This window comes from Orbicella franksi, chromosome 1, assembly GCF_964199315.1.
Source record: "Orbicella franksi chromosome 1, jaOrbFran1.1, whole genome shotgun sequence".
Taxonomy (NCBI): Eukaryota; Metazoa; Cnidaria; class Anthozoa; order Scleractinia; family Merulinidae; genus Orbicella; species Orbicella franksi.
The window spans coordinates 40962443-40985999 of NC_138145.1; the positions used below are offsets into that span (position 1 = coordinate 40962443).

At 38.9% G+C, this 23557-nt stretch overlaps 2 protein-coding genes across 2 annotated transcripts; one reads left to right on the plus strand and one right to left on the minus strand.

The window, feature by feature from the left end:
- Positions 1–392: 392 nt before the first annotated feature.
- Positions 393–10434, minus strand: LOC145462714 (uncharacterized). Its single transcript, XM_081446302.1, has 9 exons — positions 9457–10434; positions 7713–7884; positions 6682–6940; positions 5186–5413; positions 3893–4147; positions 3076–3261; positions 2463–2585; positions 1185–1316; positions 393–827 (listed from the first exon to the last, which is right to left on the minus strand). Exons 1-9 carry the CDS (start codon positions 10298–10300, stop codon positions 636–638), a joined length of 2391 nt encoding a protein of 796 aa, XP_081302428.1. The 5' UTR covers positions 10301–10434; the 3' UTR covers positions 393–635.
- Positions 10435–12956: 2522 nt separating this feature from the next.
- LOC145481584 (uncharacterized) lies at positions 12957–23515 on the plus strand. The gene is made up of 11 exons (XM_081460097.1): positions 12957–13123; positions 13670–13811; positions 14613–14726; positions 15850–15904; positions 16312–16432; positions 17539–17627; positions 18102–18293; positions 19628–19720; positions 21063–21135; positions 21693–21819; positions 22580–23515. The coding sequence occupies exons 1-11, from the start codon at positions 13058–13060 to the stop codon at positions 22984–22986; spliced, it is 1479 nt and encodes a 492-aa protein (XP_081316223.1). The 5' UTR covers positions 12957–13057; the 3' UTR covers positions 22987–23515.
- Positions 23516–23557: the final 42 nt, after the last annotated feature.

Sequence of the window (23557 nt, forward strand, 5' to 3'; positions counted from 1 at the left end):
GCCTGTTCCAGGCTCTCGGTAGCTGGGGGCGAGCGAGAGAAAAAACGAGGGGGACTTAGGCGAGAAAGGACTTAGTCCTCTCAATCGCCTCATAGAAAAGGTGGAGTCAAGCAAGGACAATTGTGGACTACGAGACGATTATATCTTGTATTTTATTCTTAGTTGAGGTCACGTACAGAAAAAAATACAAACACACCATCGTACGTTTGTTTACAGCACTATAATAAGAACATTCAAACAAACAAAGAAACAAATTTTGAGCTTTTCGAATCAGTCGATCAGTCAAGCAATCAATCAATGGATAGTGCTAAGGCACTTAACAATATTTTTTTAGATACATATCTAAAATCAACCATGAAGTCAAATGAATCAATCAATCAGTCAGTCAGTGATTGAGCCAGTCAGTCAGTCAGTCAGTCAGTCAGTCAGTCAATGATTCAGTCAGTGATTCAGTCAGTGAGTCAGTCAATCAATCAATCAATCAGTCAATCAATCAGTCAATAAATCAATCAATCAATCATTTGATCAGTAACGTTGTTCATTACGTTCTTCTGGTCTTAACCTTAGCTCATCTGAATCAAGATTTAAAAGACAGACTGCCTCTTGGCGATACCAATATTCATCAATAAAGCGAGTCATATATAGTGTAGATTGGGTTTTAATAGTTTTAACCAGCGGCCTTCACTGGTCGTTTTCTTTGCCTCGGTTTTCTTTGATGGATTCAAAATGACGTCACAACCTTCTTTTGCCTTATCCTTGACGCAGGCCACATACTTTGTCACGTGATCGGACAAGTAATCAAGTGGGGAAGATCCCTGGGCGAGAACCTAAAGAAGCAAAAATGTGCGGAGCAATAATGAGTTCAGCAAACACTCTGAGTTCCTGCATTTGGATTGTGCACCGAGCAAGTTTTGGTATATCGGATTACACCGAATGATTTTGTTATACAAAGGAGCCCCACCAACCTTCGAGCTTCGTTCAAATTACGTTCTACACCAGGCCTGGTTCTACACTTTCAATCTTTCCCTTTTTTCCCCGTCCTGGACCTCTTTCCTACGTCGCATACCTATGACATGCTGTTAGTTGACAAAACAAGCTTTGTTTTCTGTCTTATCATCTCTTTCCCTCTCTTTCGCTCTTAATTCCTTTGAAAAGTTCAAGTAATAACCGGAAAACAAACGCACCTGATAGTGGAAGTCTCTTAGACTGAAATCTTTGCCCAGAGCTCCCTTAGAATAACTTCTGGCTTTCTTTATCTCCAGCTGACCAATCATGTAAGCGGTCGCTTGTCCGGGGTCGCTCTGGTACCGAGTCACCTGACGAGGTTATTAAAAGAACATTGCTCAGATGCTTTTCAAAAATCTTTTAACAACAGATGTGTAGAGCAAATATGTAACTAACTTAAACTAAGTTTGGTACAAATGAAATGATTTCAGCAGGCATCTTTTCACACCCTAGAAGTTTTTGGTTCAACGGTAATTTGAGCACACACTCAAGTTCGTTGCTCGGTCAAAACGTTCATAGTTATTCTGACAGCTCTAACATAATTTAACGTACTCAGTTAGGTCGATGGGTTAAGGGACTGGGTCTAATTATCCGAACGACTATAAAGACTACCAACTTTCCATCTTGCTAGTAACTGAATTACACTCTTTTATAAGAATATATTTTATAAGGATATCAAAGCTGAAATTTGCGAAATTTTAAGAACATTTTAAGAGTAACCCCGAGGCTAAGATTTTGAAAAGCGTATAATGTTGTACGTTGAAAATGTGTGAATACAACACAATTATATGTTTTTAACTTAACCCTATAATTTTTTTTCTTTCTTCATAACGGCTAAACTAGCCAAAAAAAGACACTATTCAGCCTGGGCCGGAAAAACAATAATCTTATTTCTAAAAAAAGACTGTAATTATTGGTACTGGCCGTTTTGAAGCCCACTGAACAACACCCGGTGTTATTTCTATTTGAAACGATATCTGTTGATAATTGTTGTTCTGTGGAAAGTATTTAGCTTTGGAAAAAAGATCATCTAAAACACAATTGTATATCTACTGTGATCATAAAACCTTAGAGTACGTAAGCGTATTCAGTTTCTCGCGAGTATGGAACTACAAAGAAAATAAAATCAGCCGCCTGCTGTGATTCGTTGACTGTATTATTAGTTTAAAAAATTGTGAATAGACCATATTTGTATTCTCGGTATTAGACTGGAACTAGTTTGAAATTGAGGCTGATGCAGGGAGTCGTTTCAAATGGAAATAACATTAATCTCATGAGCCTCCATTCCAAGTTGCAGTTCCAGTCAAATATTGCAATCTCTCTATTGCTATTGCTATCCCTCTCTTAAAACTGTCTTGCGCTGTCTGCAAATGAATAGCTCGCGTTCAAGTGCGCACACACTTTGTAAAGAAGTTAAAATTTGTGGCTGTAATTATAAACGGGAGCGATTTTCTTACCTCCTTCTTGGCAAGGTCTGTATCGTCCCATGCATATTTACTGAAATACTCCAGAGCCGTGTCTCTTGTGAAACCATAATAGTGCAACCCAGTGTCCACGATCAACCGAATAGCTCGCCACACCTGCATTAAGAAGAGTACGAAATAGGAGATGACTGCGGCCATAATTTTGGTCTCAAATTGAGCGGGAATAGCAACGGAGTTGCCGTGAAACAAATGACATTGTTAATATTATTATTATTATTATTATTATTATTATTATTATTATTATTATTATTTCTTCTCAATCTGTCATCTAGTATTAGGCATTAAGACATATGACCAAAATGGAGTCACTTGCCTAACTACAGAAGTTACCTCGCTTAGTATGCATTCTGAGATGATATATTGGTATACCCTTATATAACAAAATAATCAGCAGCTTCAGAGTTTATTTGCGTTTTATACACAAAGCTGGTGCAATTTAATAAGGGATCGCCATAAAAATATTTCTGATGACAGTGGAAAAGTCCACTTACAATTGCTACAATCGGCTCCTTTGGCCAGGTCAACATGATATAACAAGTGTCAAGGTAAATGAAGAAGAGCTTGAGATCGTGAATTGTATCATTACCTGCCACTTCAACATGCCAAACTTCTGCATGGGTTCATACTTGTAAGTGTCAGTATCTTCAGCTATGAGCGGATTTTCAGCGTATAGAGCCCAACCTTCTATAAACGCCATATAATAGGTGACGCTATCAAGCCAACCAATCACACCTCCGCAGCTATCACGGAAATGTTCTATGTTACCTTGAAGCTGATATAGGAGAACAGGAACATTATGACCAACTAGTTGTCAATGAGCGAGTGGCCAACGAGGGGAAGCTGGGTTGACCCTCACTCAACCCAAGATATAATTTTAAACCAAAATGTTTAGACTAATCTCACATTTTAAGAGTGAGTGCGCGCAATCGTAATCTCTTAGCATCTGGACCTTAGTGAGAACCAAATGAGATTTGCACCTCTTTAGTAGAATACGCTAAGTGTCTACTGCTGGGTCCTTTTAGTAAACACGTTCACTCGTTGAGGACTAATGCAAATCAGCGAACAGTTACACATGCAATACTTTCTTGGTCTTTTCATGAAAAAAAGGTTACGTCTGCATACGAGCCAAGTTGTCTATCAGGCCGGCGTTTACCTCCAGTTTCGGTAGCCTGAAGCGACTAGGAGTATTTCTACTCCCCCCTGGATGGGATGCTAGTCCAACGCAGGGTTACATTAAATTGTGCCTCCTAAATGTAGGGACGTGGCAAGAAATTTCAGATACACAGAGTACATTCCACTTGTATATTGCTGGTGAATCTGCCCGCATTACAGGAAACTATTTTGTTGATTTCTGTGCATTTATCTTTAGATCTCGAGGAATGTAAGCAAAGTAACACATTAACCTGAGTATGATGTCCAGGCCTCGCCTCATGAGCATTGACGCTCCATTCAGAGAATCTGGGACCTAAGTTTTCAAGGAAAAATGGAAGGTTGTATTTTGCACTTTGTGTGCAATCTGCGCCAGCACTTTGGTAGCTTTGAGCTCCACTCGATGGGTTCAGGTTAGGCTGCATATCAACTGGACAGATGGGCGTGGTAGCTTTATCTCCAATAAAGTGGAACAGTGGAATAGTTTTGGGCGCAAGCAAACTCATGACCTGAAAGTGTAACAAGTAGAATTGACTGTTAGTTCTAGTTATAAAGACAACAAAAGCTTGCAGACAAAACAATCCACTTCTACGCATCTAAAACGCAGCCGTGCGCCTTATTTTGCAATGTTTCTTGCTTTGATCATATATCGCCCGTGCTTTTCAAGCTTCGCTGGCTGCCAGTGCAATTTAGAATTAAATTCAAGGTTATTCCGCAGTATTGCTTAGCGCATCCCTACTGCGCATAATTTCACGCGTGATTAGCGCGCGCGCATTAAAAAATGGCGGCTTTTTCTTTATAGCTGGACTTCGTCATAGAGGTAAATTGTCATTTCCTCGCAAACGAGTATGGTGACCTATCATTTTTTTCTGTTGTTTTGAATTGAGTAATAAATTTCTCTGTGTAAAATAAATATGAACCAATTCTCAGTGTAGAACAAAAAGCAATCATCGGAAACGTGAATTTAACAAGCAATCGTGATTACAATCACGGTGCTATTATAAGGATTTATATGGGTATAAACAAGGTGCTTTTGCTCCTAAACGGACATGGGGACCCCTCATTTTTGTTTCAAAATTTAAGTTCCTATAATATAAACAATCAATAGGCAAAGTTTCACAAAAATCTCAGTGCAGGTTCTATTTCAGTGGAATGACCTTAAGGTATTAGTGATTGCATCTAAAGCTATCCACGGGCTTGCGCCGGAATATATCAGTGATTTAATTGGTATGGAGAGTACATCGCGCTATTCTTTGAAATCAAACAAAGAACGCTAGCTTCTCCTTGAGTTGCCACTAGAGCGAACAAAGAGAACATTGAGGGACAGTGCTTTTTGAACTGCCGCCCCAAACCTATGAAACTTGCTACCCAGTAGTATTCGGAACACTAGAACTTTGGAAAATTTTAAGAATATGTTGAAAATGTATTTATTTAGGCTAGCTTTTAAAACCATGATTTAATTAGAATTAATTTTATTCATCTATTTGTTTACTTCCGATAAACGGCCACTTGCACGTGCGATCGACTATCAAAACAACCACACTTGCCTTTCTTGATTCCGCCATCCACAGCTCAAAGGCAGCCCAGCGCTTGGGGCAATATTTCTTTGCTCCTTCAATATCACTGCATTTTTTGTGTGCCTCTTTATCAGACTCGTTTTTAGGGATTGGTTCCGCGTTAAAGTAACTCTCAGACGAATTCAGCTTAGCTCTAAATTTCGTTACGGCAGTCTGATTGTCTGATTCTCCAGTCACTTGCCTTGCGACTTCCACAATCTAACAATAACAAAATCGTAATTTACGTTACGAATAAAACATGTCTGTAGTTAAGTTCCTGGTTTGATCAATATTACGCAAGGCCTTGTTATTAAAAAGAAACTACCCGATGACTGAATTTAGCTTCTCAAATCATTAATAATTCATCAAGTTAGAACAAAGAAAATCACAACCATGAAGAAGATTTGACAATTTTACTTCTCCGATTACTCCTTAGTTTAATTGAGAAGATCCATCAAACATTTGAGAGGCTATCCAAACACCTCGAATTTCGTCAAAAATACTCCGCTGCGCGTCGTCTTTTCAACTCTCTTCTTGGTGTTTGGATATCCCGATGAAACACTCTCTCTCGCGTTTGATATATGACTTTCCAGGGTTATCAAGTCCAAAAGTATACTTCACATTATCAGTGAAGTTCCATATCACAAAGTAGCCCAAAAATCTTTTGGGGCTAGAAATCGAAAACAAATATATATACAGTTAAGCAACGGAAAAAAGTAAGGGGAATACAATGCTGTCTATGCCATGTGAATCAATGTGCTCATTGTTGTTTTAAGAGAAACTTTGTCAACTGTCCAATCTCTGAAATACTGATCCAAGGTGGCTGAGGTACAGATCCAACGGGCGCAGACACATGTCTAAGATGGTGTAAGGTAAAAGTCTGCATACACTGAGCCAAGTGGCCCATTAGACCGGAGCTTATCCCGGTTTCTGTAGCATAAAGTGACTAGGAATATTTCTCAGACTGCCCCCTGGATGGGATGCTAGTCCATTGCAGGGTTACCCCAGCATTAAATTCGCCGGTACCCATTTTTGCAATCGGGTGGAGAGAGGCATTGTGAAAATAAAGTGTCTTGTCCCAGGCTTAGGCTCGATCCCCAACCTTTCGATCCGGAGACGAGCGCACTTACCATGAGGCCACCACACCTCCACATTCTAAGATGGTGTACAGTGCGAAAATCAAGGCACTGCAGACACAGCCTCAACATGGTGCAGATCAGCCTCAAGATGGTGCAGATGAAGGTTCACGATCATGTACAGCTTCAAGATGCTGCGGATGCAAGTAAGTTCGCGGCATTTTTGACCGAGAGCTAAAATGATCCATTTTAATCATTTTAATCAAGTTCACCCCTTTGTTTATTTTAGTCTTTGTCACATGTAAACATCCTCAAACTGATGATAGATACGGAGTATCTGGAACACGTCTTCAAAGTTTAAGATTGTGTGTATTTTCTTCAAATGTGAAATACAAACGTAATGAAACATACCATGGGATAGAGAATGCTGAGTTGCTTTTTGCCGAGTTCATGAACTTCCCCGGGGGTCATGGCATTTGTTGTGAAATACGACATGATTTGAGAGTAGGCCCGCGATCCATTCAATTCTTCACCAGTGGGTAGATATGGGTCTGTTGGCCAGGATGTGTTCTCTTTACCATCTAGCCAAACATACTTTAGCGGAAGGTTGGCCAAACCGCCGGACACGTTATTCGGAACGCAGTGACGGATGTGTTCAAATTCGACATATCTAAAAATAAAAGTCGAAACTATTAGTAAGGATTTCCTAAGATAAATAGTTGCTCTTTGAAAGAACATCTTGCCAACCAATTTATTTTACACAGGACCCAAGTTGATAGCAGTTTTAAAACTGAAATGGTCATCCTGCATAAATATGTTTATTTATTATTATTAGCATTGTCAATATCAAAATCATTATCATTATCATTATCATTATCATTATCATGATCATGATCATGATCATGATCATGATCATGATCATGATCATTATCATTATCACTGTCATTGTCATTGTCATTGACATTGTTATTGTTCTTGTTCTTGTTCTTGTTCTTGTTATTATTGTAATAATAATAATCGATTAAACAGCGACTTATGATCACTTGACACGATATTTCCCAATTAAAACATAGGTATACCACAAATGTCGCGATAACAGCTTTGATTCCAGCTAAAGTTCTTTCTTCGGGCAAACGTTCGTTTGAACGTAACAACAACGTCCGAACTTATGTTCAAACTCAGCAGAAAACCACCAGAAAGTATAACTCGCCTAAATGACTCTAAACCGCCTACAGGAACACAGAGACATCAGAACAGCGCAATACAAATATCAGGTAAGCCATTTTTACTTAAATTATTTTCTACACTTAGCATTTAGAGCAATTTTCGAAGCATTCCCATACACTCTTATAAACGGCTAAAATTGTAACGTAATCGCCAACAGTATGATGTCACGTATTAATTGTATTCAACATCTGGGCCGCTTGTGCTATAACAAGTACCTTAACAACTGGCTGAGTGGTTCTCCCACGTAAGTCACAAGATAATCCTCGATGGTTTCGCTGACATTTTTTCCACCGTGTGTCTTCTTCCACTCGCTATCAATCTCTTCTGTGATGTTACGGTAGTAATCAGGGTCCAGAAGGGGTTGAACGAACCAGCTTTTTAAGACACCTCCAATGACAAGACCAGTGGATTAATCCCTGAATATCTACAATCTCGATTGGAATCTCGAAAATATTACCTCGAATCGACCGAGGAATTCTGAGAATAAATTGGCTTTTCCACAGCCCCGCACCAAGCAAAGTTGTGGAACAGCCTTTCTCATGAGCTGCGATCTACAGTTTCTTGAAGAGAATTTGGACTTAAACTGCGTCATCACAGCTTTGAATAAGACAAGGCATCCTTGAAAAGCAGCTTTAGTGATATGATAGGTTTTTATTCTTATAATACTTTAGAAAATAGCCCAAAGAAAATACGCCCGCTGATTGGTTTAAAATCTTGTTTCTATTTAACAATTATTCGCCGAAGGCGAAGTGAACATTGATGAATATTCACCGAGACGAGGTCGAGGTGAATATTCACCAATGTTCGCTGAGCCTGAGGAGTTAAAGCTTGGGAGTTCGTGGACATCCGGGATTTTGCTTAGTTGGTTATTTATGTATTTTAGTGTGGTGACAGTCATCTTTCGCCCACGTTCTCTTCTTAATCAGTGGTAAATGCCTCCACCTGTGGACACAGGGAAAACCGAAAATCCTTTAACCCGGCAACAATTCTTTTAGCTCAGTCAAAAGAGCACACAAAGCATCGCAATTAGGGAAAAATACAGAGCAATATTTGGGTTCTAGCGCAAAAGCTGAGATAATTGAAGATGCATGGATGTGTGATTTACATATGTATAGAACGTCAAAATGCGAATTACAAATTCTTAAGTGCTAATTGTTTCGCAATGAGGACGACCGCAGCCCGGCCCCCTCCACCAGGATTCCTCAGTATCTACCCCCAAAGGTAGATTCTGGTTCCTTTTCAACTTTCGAATCACTGGCGACCTTATCAACTCCTTGCTATTTCGTATTTCAGAGGAAATCGAGGAAACAAAAGAAATCGAACTGCGGTTATATTAAGCAAAAACAAAGAAAGACTTTCAGGCAGGAAGCAGCCATGTTGCGCTCGCCTGTATGGTAAAAACGGCGCTGGTTTGTGCTGCCTGAATTTCCGTGACTAACTCTATTTTTTTTGTTCCATTTCGTGACCAAAGCCTCATCGCGTGATTGCTGTGCGAACAACTAGGGAGCGAAACGGTAACATTACTATGCAGTGCACGTAAGATTCGTGATCACAGGATTATGTAGACTGATTTACTGGCGTCTTCGCTAGGAAAAGTTAATAGGTTTGCAAAAAAGAGCTCCAGACTAAAACAATCCCACAGTGACCAGAGTGATCTATTGTCTTAAAGGGCTATTTAATTCTCGCAATACCTGCTAATTTTAAGTCTAATCAGAAGCGGGCCAAGGCAGATCACATACGGTAACCTCTAAATTTACGAATGGTCTGATTAATTGCCAAAATATATACCCGGTGCATCTCTCATTATTTAAGCGTAATAAGCATCTGTTCGCGGAGCGCGTGTAAAAAAAGCGTTGAATGTTCCGTAGTTTCGAGTCAGCAACTGACAACCGTGGCGGAAATTGGTGCAAATTGTTAGCACAGCGCAAAGACAACAATTACGAAACATGATGGCCTTACCTGTTGAGTTGTGCGAGGAAATATCCAAGTACTGTCTTTTGATGGTGTTAATTCCAGCTTCACACTCCTCAATACTACGAATCATCCCTTTCCGCACCCCCATCTTCATATTTTCAATGTACTGCAAAATGCCTGCTTTGTGAGTCTTCAGCTTCGATTCAATCAGTTCCACATCCGATGCGTTGTAAGGTTTGTGATAGAGACCCAATCCGTTATAAACAGGGTATCCCTGAAAACAGATTTCCTGCCAGCAAAACAAATTCGGTCCCATCATCCAATCCCCGGCGTAGTAATTCACGTCATAAGGCCGACCGAACACATGCTGAAGGTAATGCTTCACTTGTGCAAGCGCTCTTCTCTCTCGGGGTTTCAACTTGTCGCTGTTGATCTTCTTTCCGTTGATCTCGCTCAAAAGATCCAAAGCGGTGTCCGTTCGTTTTTTGATGACGGATGGTGCAGGATCATAAGCCACGAATTCCGTTTTAACCCTTTCTGTGGTCACTTCTGGATCCCGATACACATCATAAGGGTGAAGTTTGTAATATGTTGCCTTAACACGATCGAGGAATTCACCAAGTTCCACTCGTTTCGCTTCCTCTGAAAATTCACATGAAATGGACTCTGTTGTTTTCTTTTCTTCTTCTTGTTTAGAAGTAGAACCTGACGATTTCTCATTCTTTTGATCGTTTGCTGCAATTGCAATCAACACGATTCCCACAATTAAGAAGATCAGTGCAACAGCCAAGACTACAAGTGTGATAATTCTCTCTTTTGAAGACCCTCTTCCGAAGGTGGTGTGCGGACCTTCCGAAACTATCATTTCCGTACTTGTAGCTGACTCCATGATTGGTAAAAATGGTTCGCAGTCTACAGGTGTTCAATACCTTGTACGATCAGTTCTAATCCTGTCGCTTGTCGGTCTAGATCATAACTGCCACTCCCATTAGAGAGCCCCAAAAGGATTTTGTGGTCTTACTTTCCGGCACTAACACCTATACCGTATATGGTCTGATACATGAAAGAATGTGATAAGTAAACTGATAAAAAAAGTTCTCAAAACAGTCAAAGGAAACATCTTTCATTTACAGCTTTACTAAAAGTTTACAAGAAGAATTTGAAGTTGTCTGTCTCTTAGCTCATGTGACGGGTTATTTTAAACACTCTGCACCCTGAGAAAGTGTTTGAAGTCTAGCTTATTCCTTTTCATCTTTAATTTTGGCAATATTGTTGCACAGTAGATATCAACGTCTGTTGCTCACTACTGAGTTCGTTACTTTCGGGTAAAGGCTTCGGAATTTTGTAGCAATGATGAAATTACATCGTGAAAATTTAAATCTAAGTTCGCTGGTTTATTACATACGCTCTGCTCTTATTTTATGTGAAAAAATGCCTTTTTCGACGTTAACAGTTTACTACATTCTCCCTGCTCTTATTTTATGTAAAAACATGTCTTTTTCTACAAGTCATCGACGTTAAAGTTTACTACATTCGCTCTGCTCTTATTTTATGTAAAAACATACTTCTTTTTCTTCAAGTTATCGACGTTAACAGTTTACTACATTCTCCCTGCTCTTATTTTATGTAAAAGCATGTCTTTTTCTACAAGTCGTCGACGTTAACAGTTTACTACATTGACTCTGCTCTTATGTTTTATGTAAAAACATATGTCTCTTTTTACAAGTCATCGACGTTAACAATTTACTACATTCACTCTTCTCTTATTCTATGTAAAAATATATGTCTTTTTCTACAAGTCACTGACGTTAACAGCAGGTCAAGAGGAAAGTGAATGAGGTCAATAAGAAGATTTATTATATCTCTCGCTATAATGTAAGGAAATAATGTCATGTTAAGCGGGCGGGAAGTGGATTTTAAAACAGTTGAGCAAATAGGAAAAGTAGGTTTTAACTACACAAAAATAATCTACCGTTCAGTTTTATCACAGTTCTGTTTTTGATCAAAAACTGCTATAACACATTTTACAGTGAATTTCTAACGGAGCAACATGTTTTTGAATTGCAAGGACACGAAATTGCCGGTTTTCACGCGACGCATGCATATTCCAAGATTAAAAATTTCCTATCCTTCTGAGGTTTTAGTTTCATCAGATATAAGACCCTCTCAAGAACTTGACATTTTACAACGTTTGCGAGAGCGTCTGGTGTGTTCTTTTTACACTTTTTTGTGTTTCTTTTGTGTTTTGTGTTTTTGTGTGTGTTTCTTTTTACACTTTTATTAATCCTAGAACTTATTATAGTTCGCCGAAAAGTTGTAGTCTCATTAAGGCATCTTTTTAAAACATTTAGTGTACACCTAGTGAATTTACATCAGCTTCATATCAGCTTTACACAGCAGTAAGGTTATCTCTTTATGTTGAACTTATCTACCAGCACATTATATACTATGTCACGCATTTTTTTTTCGCTGTGTACTTTTCATTGCCACTCAATTCTGCACCTCACTGAGTCTGTCTTCCAAATTCCTGCGATAATTCATCTCTCGCTCCGTCATCTCGTCAGCCCCTTCGGGGCGTCCCAATCTTTTCAGAACATTTGCTATTATGTTCAGCGTGACAACTGTGTCCTCTTGGACGCCTCCATTGTCTTCCTGAATTTCAAGCGCCTTATCAAGCTCCTTCAAAGCCGGATGCAATTCTTCCTACATGATATAAACGAGGCTTAGATGAGGGGGGGGGGGGGGGGGTGAATAGGGGTATGCAAATCCGCCGATCCGTGCCTTTTTTTTTTTTCGCCAAATCCGTCGATCCGTCAATGTTTCTGTTCAAATCCGAAACCATAATTACATCCGGAAAGGTAAGTGTGGATGCATTGTTACTACTAATTTCGCACAAATAGTAAAGAAGGCAACATGCTTGATGACTATAACACAGTACAATTCCAATAACAGTCTCACACCTGAGTTTAAATGAGCTTTTTTCAAAAAAAGAAATAATTTGGATCAAGTCATCAACATACCGACCAAGGCTGAAGAAAGATCTATGATCCAAATTTCATTTAGGACCCAAGATCCGAACATCAAGACAGGCACAATCCGGAATCCGTGCCAAAATTCACAGCTGATCCACGATCCACTGTGTTTTCAATAACTGCGAATCCACTCGATTTAGAGCAAAAATCCACAATCCGTGCCAAATCTGTCGATCCCATAACCTATTCACCCCTTTCCTGCAAGATCTTCGATTCATAACCATTTCCAGGTTTGGGTGATCAGAAACAGATTTCCTGAAAATTACTTTGCATGTGACTTTTTGAATTCAGTCAAAAGACCATCATGCCCGTGTCCCGCGACAATCTTTTAAAATTTACTTTAAGCTTCGCGTCACGCCGTGAAGGTTACTTTCAGTCTCGGTCCCATGATCGCAGCCAATGTCTAACTTCAATTTCCTCCAGGTTCCCCTCCATAAAATGGTACGAAAGGCCCTGGGTCCCGGATTTGCTGCCTAACATTGGTCAGCGACGCATACCACGGGCTCCAAAAAGGACGTGAGAATTCGAAGTTCTCATCGCTTGTAGAATGTGCCTTAATAATAACGTGTTTTGTCGTCCGAATACTTAGATATCTCCGAGCACAACACATAAATATGGGTAAACTTAATGTATCGATGCTGCGGTACCTTTCCTCAGAGGAATTCAGAGTTCTTACGGCGGTAAGTGTGAAATTTAGGTCGCTACGTATCGCCTGGCCGCCAGCACATGGCTTTAGCTGTTTTTAGCAAAAGCTCCGTTCTAAACTATACAGCTCAGATTATTTTCCTTTTGTATTGTAACGACATTTTCTATTCTCCTAGTTGATCTGATCTTCGAAGCTGTATTCTGATATATGGCGAAAAAACGAAACAAATCAAAACAAAACAAAATCAAAAGGCCTATATAAATTAAAGCGGATTTAAAGAAGAGGGTAGAAGTGGTGGGAGGCGGGGGGGATGGTGTGTGATTTCGTTTCAAGAAAATTCAACAAAATTTACCCGTCACATATACTTTAGGCAACGTGAGCAATTTTGTAAATTTTTTTTTCCTTAGATTCAGGAATCACACATGTCTTTTACGTAAATGAAATTGCTGTTCACACGTCAAATGGGGGTGTCAAACACTAATTTTTGCTGTCATCACGTGTCACACATATAAAACCCTTTGCCAACCTTCAAGAACTACACTCTTGTTGAAGTCTTACAGTTTTTCATAAACATTTTTAGGTTGAAATGGGTATGAAAAACCATGAGCTGGTGCCTACACCTCTTGTAGCTTCAATAGCTGACCTTAAACATGGTGGTTCTCATAAGATCCTTCGTGAACTGTCAAAACACAAGTTAGTGTGTTATGAGAAGTCTGGACGAGGTGAGGTGATTATGATAATATCAGTCAGTCTGTCAGTCTGTCAGTCTGTCTATCAGTCAGTCGGTTGGTCAGTTGGTCCGTCAGTCAGTTAGTCAGTCAGTCCGTCATTTGGTGAGTTAGTCAGTGTGTTAGATGATGGTTCAGTTCGTTTGTCCATCTGCGTGTCTCTCCATCTCTCCATGCAACCATCTGTCGATCCATCCCTTCATTAGTGAGTCAATTATTCATTTATGTTAATGTAACCAGGTGTTTATTCTTGAACAAATTACAAGAGTTGTTTATTATTGTTACTGTATTACTACATGTAACAACCAAAATATAAACACAGAGATAGAGAAAGCAGTGGAGAAATTAGTGTTTTTATTCAACACATTGTTGTAATGTGCAAAGATGGTCAGAAACGCCTATGCGTGGAATAAATAAAAGTTATCCTGTGAGTACTTATTTTGCCATCAGCATCTTCCAAGGTGCTGCATGACCAGTTCATCTCACTGTAAAGGTGCATCTTGTTGATTATTTGTGGTACAATAAAGCAGCTATCCTGCTAAATATTGCAGTGTATTAATTATCTGTTTTTAGCAATCTTAGATTTTTTTTATTCCTTGTTTGCTTAGTATCAGACAATGTTCATCGCTCGTGATGATTGGTTTGCTAGCTTGTCTGTGTCTTTTGTGATTGGCCAGAGTGATTACTTTCTGTGCTTTTGATTTGAAAACTGCTCTAATTTCCCTTATGCTGGCTTTTATCTGCATTTAACATTTGTATCAACTGATTTCCTGTTCATCACTCGTGTACATGTAGTTGAAGGTTACAGACTTACCTTCAGTGGATATGATTACCTGGCACTGAAGGCGTTGACTACAAGAGGAAGTGTTCAGTCAGTTGGGAATCAGATTGGTGTCGGCAAGGAGTCTGGTGAGTGTGTTATTTGTTTTACAAGTAAACTTCTGTTTTAAGAAATCTTCCAAGCCCAACTGTCTAATGACAGCTGAATGCAGCTGTGATGTTACAAGTGGTCTTGTTCCTCCATTTTTCATGCATTCAGACATTAATTTAATACCAAGTGCACCTCCACCTCAAGCAGTTGTTGTTCAGAGGGGCCTCTAATGGTGCAGAATCAATTTCTATCTTCAGTACTTTACAATGACCTAATAGTTAGCATCCAACCCAGATCAGTCAATTCAGAGAGCATTCCTTGACTGCATAGCTGAGATTTTTTTTGTCATGTTGTGTTCCCCTGACATGTTGACTCTTTAATCGATCTGATCTACAAACCTGCCTGTCTGATATATGGCAGAAAAAAGCCTAAAAACATGGCAAATTCAAAGAACTACACCCCTGTAGGTACTTGGGCATAATGACATGTACTCATGATAAATAACTGAATTCTTACTTATTCAACCTGGATTGAGTAATGTGGGTTCAAGCCCTAGCTGGGGTCACTGCATTGCGATCTTGGGCAAGACACTCAACTGTTACAGTGCCTCTCTCCTGCCAGGTAATGGGTACTGCCAAATTTAATGCTGGGGGATAACCCTGGAATGGCTTACTGTAGCTAGCATCCAATTCAGGGCAGACTAGAAATACTCCTACAGCTGTGGTCGCCTCATGTACAGAACCCAGTATGAGCTTCAGCAGTATGGCCCACTTGCCAAGTTAAAACCCATTTGACCGTACATGTATATAAACTATTGTCATAGAGTCATGTAGTCGTACTCACCATCACTGAAAACAAAAAACTGAACAGATACAGATTTTGTGGCAAACTGACAATAATTATTGTTGAACACTGCAAGTAAATTATAGTGACTCCATTTTTCTTCTTGAGGTCATAAAATGTTGATCACTATTAGAAAGACTTCAGTTTTAGTAATTACAATGTCGTAATACCACATGTGAAAGCTGCATGCATACATATGTACACATAACAACCACTAAAAAGGTGCTGGAATTTCCACATACATGTACATATATCCATTTGTCATTATTTTAATTACAGGGTAATTATATCAATTTACTCTCAGCTCCCTATTTGCAGATATCTATATTATTGCTGATGAAGAAGAAACCCAGCATGCCCTCAAATTACACAGGTCTGTGTTGCCAAACTTTTTTTTAGAATAATCCTCATCCAGACAAAATCTTACAGCACTGTTTTTTTATTATTATTATTATTATTATTATTATTTGAAATACTAAAATAATATACATGTACATGTACAGGAATAATGCATTTGCCATGAATAACTTAAAAAGATAAATGAAGACATTAATATATATTTAAGCAGGAGAATTAACGCCAGTAAAGTTACATGACGTTTCAACGACTTCATGTCATCATTGTCAAAAAAACATGTACAGTGTAACTTATTGATATTAAATATGTATTATAACTTAATATATAATTTAAAAATCGTTACATATCAATGATAATATTACAGTATATATATTTTTTTGTTAAACGTAATCATAAGATTTCTGTATTAAAATTTTTCAATAGGCTTGGACGGACATCTTTTCGTAAGCTCAAGCAGAAGCGAGATTACCTGAAGCATCGTAAGAACGTCTCATGGTTGTATCTTTCACGTCTGGCAGCTGTTAAAGAATACGCTTACATGAAGGTCTGTTTGATCATCAATGAGATTTTTATTTTAGAAATGTGATCAATTTTACATGTATATGTACATTGGACTCCTGACTTTTGAACCTCCGAGGGAAACGGAAATTGGTTTCATTGAAAAATAAGGTAGTTCAAAATATTGGGGGTAAAGTTACAGCATTACAAAATTACAAGGAAACAAATTTTGGTAAAGTATCAGGAGGTTCAAAATATCAAAGGTTAAGGTTTGAGAAATTGGCATTACTGTATGTGTTTTCTCAGAAATCAAGGCCTCTACCATCAGCCAACCAAAATTACTTTTTTTATTATTTTGATGTTCTTAAATCCACCTGATATGTACCTGTAAAATGGCAACAAACAAAATTTCTTCATGTTAAGATTTTACTGAATGTTTCCATTTATGTTTTACTTTGTCAGACTTAAATATAAGATCTTCCACTTTACTTGGTGACTTCGGCTGGGATTCTGTGGAGCAAAGGCATTCTAAGCAACTAACAATATTATTATTCTGTTTACGGCTCTCCATAATCTTTCTCCGACTAGTTTGAATAGTATTTGAAAGTCTACATCCAGTCTTCACTCATATAATCTAAGCAATTCAAAATACAACATTTTCATTCCTAGACTGAAAACTAAAGCAGGCAAAAGGAGTTTTCAATATTGTGGTTCTGTTCTCTGGAACACCTTGCCTTTGAGTGCTACAATACAGCCCACTCTTAGCTCTTTTAAATCATTTATATAATTATGATTAAATTTAACGAAAGCTAATAACTTTATAGGATAGTTTTTAAAAATAGTTTTTAGTTTAATTCTGTAAAGATAAGTAATTATTAACTAAAGTTACTTTAGATAATTTAATTAGTTAACTTTGCACAGCTCAATGGAAGAAGAGCACATTATGTGAATTGATACCGTGGATAAATAAAGAATACCTACCTAGCATATTTTCAATTCCTTGAAAACAAAATACAGTGAGAGAAATTGTATTATGTAAGAGCAAAACACTACTTCCACAAATACATGTTTCCTTGATGAATACATTGTAGTTCTACGTGTACATGTGGCATAATTTTACAACTGATGTTAAGAGTTTTTTGTTATTTCCAGGCTCTTCATGACAATGGTTATCCTGTCCCAAAGCCAATTGACTTCAACCGTCATGCTGTGGTCATGGAGCTTGTAGACGGACACCCACTGTAAGTTTTGACCAGCACTGCAGCTGTACAATGTTTGTATCTAGGCAATTCTTTTCGCTGTAGTTGTTGAACTGAACTGTAAAATTGGCTTAGCTCTGAAATTATGTTGATCAAATCAATGGTCATAAAAGCTGGCTTGTATGATGTAGACAATAGTTATACAGTAGATCTTTTTAGGGAGAAAACTGCGTAAGAGATTTCTTTTCTTACAAATTTAACTTTTCAGAAGTAGGGTGGCAGAATTTTAAGGTGAGAGGAATTAGATGGGGTTTCCAAAAAGCCTACAGGTTCTGTGAGCCTCCCTCCCGCCTCCCCCCTGAGGGGTCTCTTTTTGAATGTGGCATTTCAGAGTACCTTACGTGTGCATGAAAGAGTATTGAAAAGTAATAGAGCCGGTGTGCATATATCTAGTACTGTAGTAGATGATACGAAAGCACACCAATGCTAATACTGTTGGTTGCTATTTGTCGCAAGGTGTCAAGTTCATGATGTGGCTGACCCATCGGCATTATACAGTGAGTTGATGGAGTTAATTGTACGACTTGGAAGTTATGGACTGATTCACTGTGATTTCAATGAGTTCAATCTCATTATCAATGACAGTGATAAGGTGACAGTTATCGACTTTCCACAAATGGTGTCAATTTCCCATCCCAATGCACAGTGGTGAGTTACTCTCTTCTGTGGCCTTTTAACAATTTCTCATCTTGTAAATTTGTTGTCTGTTGGCTTTTTCTTCGTTGTGACAAAGGCTAAATTGCATCTCTTCAGTCACAGGATTTGATGTGCTCAAGTACTTTTTGTATTTTATTGTACAACTGCAGCACATATGATCCAAATAGCGCACAAAATGAGCATACAGCGACATTGCATACACTGTAGCTAGTTATTTGTACTTATACAGTATAAAACCTGCTGTTCAGACTGGTACAGCTCACACAAAACTGTTACACTCTCCCTCTTTTGCTGATAAATTTATTGACTTCAGCAGTTGGATAATAAATTTCATATTAGATGTTTTGATGTGTAGTATCGCAGTATATTTTTACTTTGTTGGTATTTTGACTCACCTTACAAGCTCAACAAAATATTGCACACTATGTCTAAAAATATACTGTGATTCCTCATTTGGACAAGGCATGATGTCCTCCGTCCTCTTTGGTCCGGTTTTGGACGAAGTTGGTTCACTTATTTCCAACTGAAATTTCTGAAATGAAATGGAAAGCACCCCTTGTAAACTGCAGAGAAGAAATTACTTTCTCTCGACCAACATTGAGATATTGTTGCAAGTATACTTGGAATACTGCAGAAGGTTGGGAGGGGGGGGAGGATGTGTGGGGTTAGAGGGGAGGTCAAAGCCAGATGTAGAGAATGGTGATTGTAGAGAACCCCACCTCTCTCCCCATAGCTCTCCCTTAACCTAACATTTCATTGAGAGAGAAAAGTGATAATTATCGAATGGCATTTGACAGGAAAATATGTTCGTAGACCATCAAGATTCATTATGGTCCCACAATAGTTCTTCACTAGAGAATTATCAATATCAAATTTCTCCTTGTAATTTTAATATAATTATTGTTAAACAGACAGGTGATGAGAGCAGCGAAAGTCATCAGCTGCAATAGGTGATGTGTTATTGATGTTCTGCCAAATTCTCAGAACTAATTAGCCTGTCCACAGACGGTTTTTTTTTTGTGCGAGTGTTTTTTCGTCAAGCGAGCGCGAAAGCGAGCGCACAGCGCGAAACACCAGGGAAGCTACACTCCGTTGCGCTTTAGCGCGGGTGTGCCACGCGCCGAGTTATTATTTCGCTAAGCTTGCGATATCGACGAACGCAAGACAAAATAGAAGGTCTGTGGACCGGCTAAGAACTGATATCAAATGAATTGTTGGGCAATCATTGGAGAGAATTTTGAAAAACAAGATTGTTGATCACGCCGACACAAAACGTATAATAAGCAATAGCTACATGTATTTTTATGTCTCGTTTTGTCTTTAAGGTATTTTGACAGAGATGTACAGTGTATTAGAGACTTTTTTCTTCGGCGATTTTCTTATGAGAGTGAACTCTATCCTCGGTTTGCAGATGTAAAGTGAGTATGATTAAACTACTGTGGATGTAGCCGTGATGAAACAGTGGGTCAATCAATTTTAGGCAGTTTTTGCACTGACCAACTAGGATAACAATGTGTAATGAATTAAAACTGTAGGAGAACTCAAACGAAACGCAGGAAAGGTTAAAAGAGGTGTGCATGGGCAAAATTGGAGAAGATGAAAACGTGGCGATTCAATAGCAAACATATGTAAATTGAATTGATCGGCATCTTATTTATTTATTTATTTATTTATTTATTTATTTTTACTGCTAGTTAATACAGGGGTTTCAATAACATTAGTTATAAGCGGCCACTGAAGGTGTACATGTAATATGCGGCTGTGACCACTAAAGGGGCCGTAAGGCCCGTTTTCCCTAGGGGGGTCTGGGGGTATGCTCCGCCAGAAAAATTGAAATCTAGAAGCTCGGAAATGCGATTTCCAGCGTTCTGGGCATCAAAAAGCGTGCTGTTGATGGGTATTTTTATTGACCACAAAGCAGGATTTTTTTGACAAATTAATTATTTTTTGATGCATAGAGGTGCATTTTGAACACCTTTCTAGGCAGATATCTCTCAGTGACACTTGATATCCACTTGGGCAGTAATTTCTTTGAAGTCCTTTCTTAAAACAAGTACAACTTCTCTGCTACTCATTCAAATGTACCAACATGGCAACAAACTGAGTTTTAACTCTTCAGAAAACAATGAAATGAGATAAACTTTACAACAAAATTCTTTCTACTAATATTCTTACAAAACCAAACCTCATTTTCAACTTTTCATTGATGCTACCACGGTTCATATTTAAGGTTTTCAATAATCATAAAATGATAAAAATTAAATCATATTATTAAATCATTCAGATGTCATAGGTATCCTGAGATGAACAGTGATAACATTGATCGGCGACTACAAACAACATGTACGCTATTTCTTTGGAAGTTTAGTTTGCCCGCTATTTTGTACCATTTAAAAATTTCAGTGTTCGTCGTTGTTGTTGTATTTGCTTTTTTTTTTTATTAATATCATTTTTATTTTCATTAATGAAATCCAAACAAGCGGCGGTAAGAGTTCCTACAGGCGGCGTAGACCGCCGCTAACCGGCTTTTATTGAAACCCCTGAGTTAATAACATGTAAAGGCCCTATGTTTTCTCTGGTTACCACAGAAGCCATTTAAAAATTATTATAGTTTAGCTGCCATAACAGACAAGCTACTAACAATACACTGTTTCAGTGCTGGCGTCGTATTTTCTTGCCGTTATCAGTCTCAATGCGTTTTTTATTTGATTACTTATATCTGTATTTCCTGTACAAAGGCTCATATTTATTTTCCAATAGACGGCTTCACAACTTGGATGTCGAAGTTGCGGCTAGCGGTTTCACGAGGGACATGTCGGACTCATTCGATGAGGTACATATTTGGAGCATGCACGTACACTGACCTAGAACAGGAGGAGAGGGGAGGGGAGGGAAGGGGAGACTGTCACCTTGCAAGGTGACTTCTGAGGGTGTAATGCTAGCTTGGCGTTGAGCTCTTAAAGAAGTACCTTCCTCGTGCTATAAACGATGCATCGATTGAATCAAGCTATTAAAATAAATACCGTTCTTACAAAGTTGTTTTGGACTTGTTTCTCGTTGTTAGTTAAGATATGTGAAATAATACGCATATTCACTACGGGAAAAATCTACGAAGGAATACATTTTTGGCGAAACCCTGCCTGAAGGATTACGAACATTCCTTGATTTCAGTCAAGCACAGAAGCTTATTGCTTATTTTTTTTCTCGAGAGAATGTTGTACACCATGGCTTGCAAGCGGCTTCTCCACGCGGAGAATAAACGGGTCTTCGCTTGGGGGGGGGGGGGGGGATATTTTTTACCCTTCCCTATCTAATCCCTGTGCCTGGGCGGAGACTAGGGGTGTGTGAAAGGAGGATCGATTACATTTCTGCATGTGTTATTTGTGGCAGGCTGCAGCTGACCTAAAGGCTTCAGTAGATAGCAGCAAAGATCATGATGACGATGAAGAAACAGATCAGTCACAGGCTCCGGAAATGAAACAAGACGACAGTGAAGAAGAAGAAGACGGGCACGACGGTAAGTGTACGAATAATTACGTCTTGTCGCCTCACACTGCAGTAACAACCCTTTACGAGACATTAGTTTTGGCGACAGTTACATTATTTGGGTGTTGGTATATTTTATTTACATAAAACGTACGAACTTTTAAAAAATGATGCGAGTCCATGTAAACGAACGATGAAATTTCAATGAAGCGCCAGAGGTTTGCCGTTTTCTTTGATCCACTTCAGCACGTATGAAATACAACAAATTCACTTTAGAAAATGATTCTAAATCTTAAATAACTTCACTCGTGGCAGATCATAGAACTTATGCATTTGAAGACTCGCTCGTTCTTTCAGGACATTACTGGTTAACTGTTAGATTATGAGCTCGAGATTTCTATCGCGTGATAGTTGACGAGGTGCAGCCCGAGTCAACTATCACGCACAGAAATCGAGAGCGAATAATCTAATTGTTGTAGTATAAATCTACTAGTCGTGCAAAACTTTCCCCAAGTCCTCGTCACATGCACTACGAAAACTTAAAGAAGCGGCCGCCATTTGTGTTAACAACCGTACAATGCTGGGCTACTCAATGTCTACAACAGAATTGATAGTGAGTAGCGTAGCCAGTTAGAGAACGACATTCGTGATAGAAGGCTAGTAGATTTATACTTGAATGGAATCGAGTGCTTGTTACAAACAGAAGTAATTTCCAGGTGAATTCTGTTGTGTTAAGATCTACCTTAAATTTATGAGAATGACAATAGACGCTTACATTTCATTTTCACAAGATAACCCAGAGGAAACCCACAGTCCAGTGCGCGACCTCTCAGATGAACAACAACATATAGAGGAAGAGATGGAGGGCAGCGAAAACAACCCTGATCAGCAACCGAACGAGGACTGGGACCTGGAAGAACTAAGCAATCAAAATAAACTTCACAGGCCTTATCGTGACACAAAGAGTTGCGTGACCGGAAAGAACGTGGAGGATGACGTTACTAGTCAAGCAAGCTCTGTGACTACGTCATCAATAGACTTGCGAGAGATTAGAACTAGAGTCAAAAAGAGTTTGGATAAGAAGCAAAGAGACATGCGCAGGAGAAAGCGAGGTGAAGCGTCTGCCGTGACGCGGTCAAGGCGGGAAAACAGAGACGCTGTGAAGCACGGCGCGCAGTCTTGGCACGACGGTTGGTGATTGGCTGAGACACTGAAAAGTTGCTTTGGCTTCGCGTTTGCTAAGATCTTCAGGGTGCTTTTTGCCTCCATTGACGAATTCATGGTTTGGGAAAGGCAAAAAGAAATGAGATAATCTAAGTACATTGAGCTGGAAAGTTTAAAATACTTCTCAAATGATACAGTTTACATTTGCAACATTCGCAACCGTTTCATGTGGCAAATTTCGCCACATTGCTCTTGACATATACAATTGTTCCTCCCGCATAAATTTGCCACGTAGTCTACTTGGCACAATCAATATCAATCTGTAATATACTTTTCAAATATTCTAACACTAATCTGGTGGAATCAATATGACTTTCTACAGATTTATAATCTTGATGGATCTGGAACGTTCGACTTTAACAACTATCCATCTGTTTTGGATCGATTCTATTGATGTCATTTTTCCGACTCCTACTAGTAACCTCAGTTATCTTTTATTTTTAACGAGTGAAAGCGTAGCTAAAGGGAATTAGCAGTTAGCTGGGGAAGAAATAATCCACTCGCTCGTTCAGTCGATGGGTTATAAACCAAAGATGGCCGCCGCT

What these genes read in the sequence shown, in the direction of transcription:
- LOC145462714 (XM_081446302.1), bottom strand. Translation starts at nt 10,300, where the DNA reads ATGGAGTCAGCTACAAGTACGGAAATGATAGTTTCGGAAGGTCCGCAC. An exon ending in TCAGCATTCTCTATCCCATG is followed by an intron (nt 5,414 to 6,681) that starts GTATGTTTCATT and finishes TGTTATTGTTAG; the next exon opens with ATTGTGGAAGTCGCAAGGCA. An exon ending in GGATGGCGGAATCAAGAAAG is followed by an intron (nt 4,148 to 5,185) that starts GCAAGTGTGGTT and finishes TTACACTTTCAG; the next exon opens with GTCATGAGTTTGCTTGCGCC.
- LOC145481584 (XM_081460097.1), top strand. Translation starts at nt 13,058, where the DNA reads ATGGGTAAACTTAATGTATCGATGCTGCGGTACCTTTCCTCAGAGGAA. An exon ending in AATTCAGAGTTCTTACGGCG is followed by an intron (nt 13,124 to 13,669) that starts GTAAGTGTGAAA and finishes AAACATTTTTAG; the next exon opens with GTTGAAATGGGTATGAAAAA. An exon ending in TGGTGTCGGCAAGGAGTCTG is followed by an intron (nt 14,727 to 15,849) that starts GTGAGTGTGTTA and finishes CCCTATTTGCAG; the next exon opens with ATATCTATATTATTGCTGAT.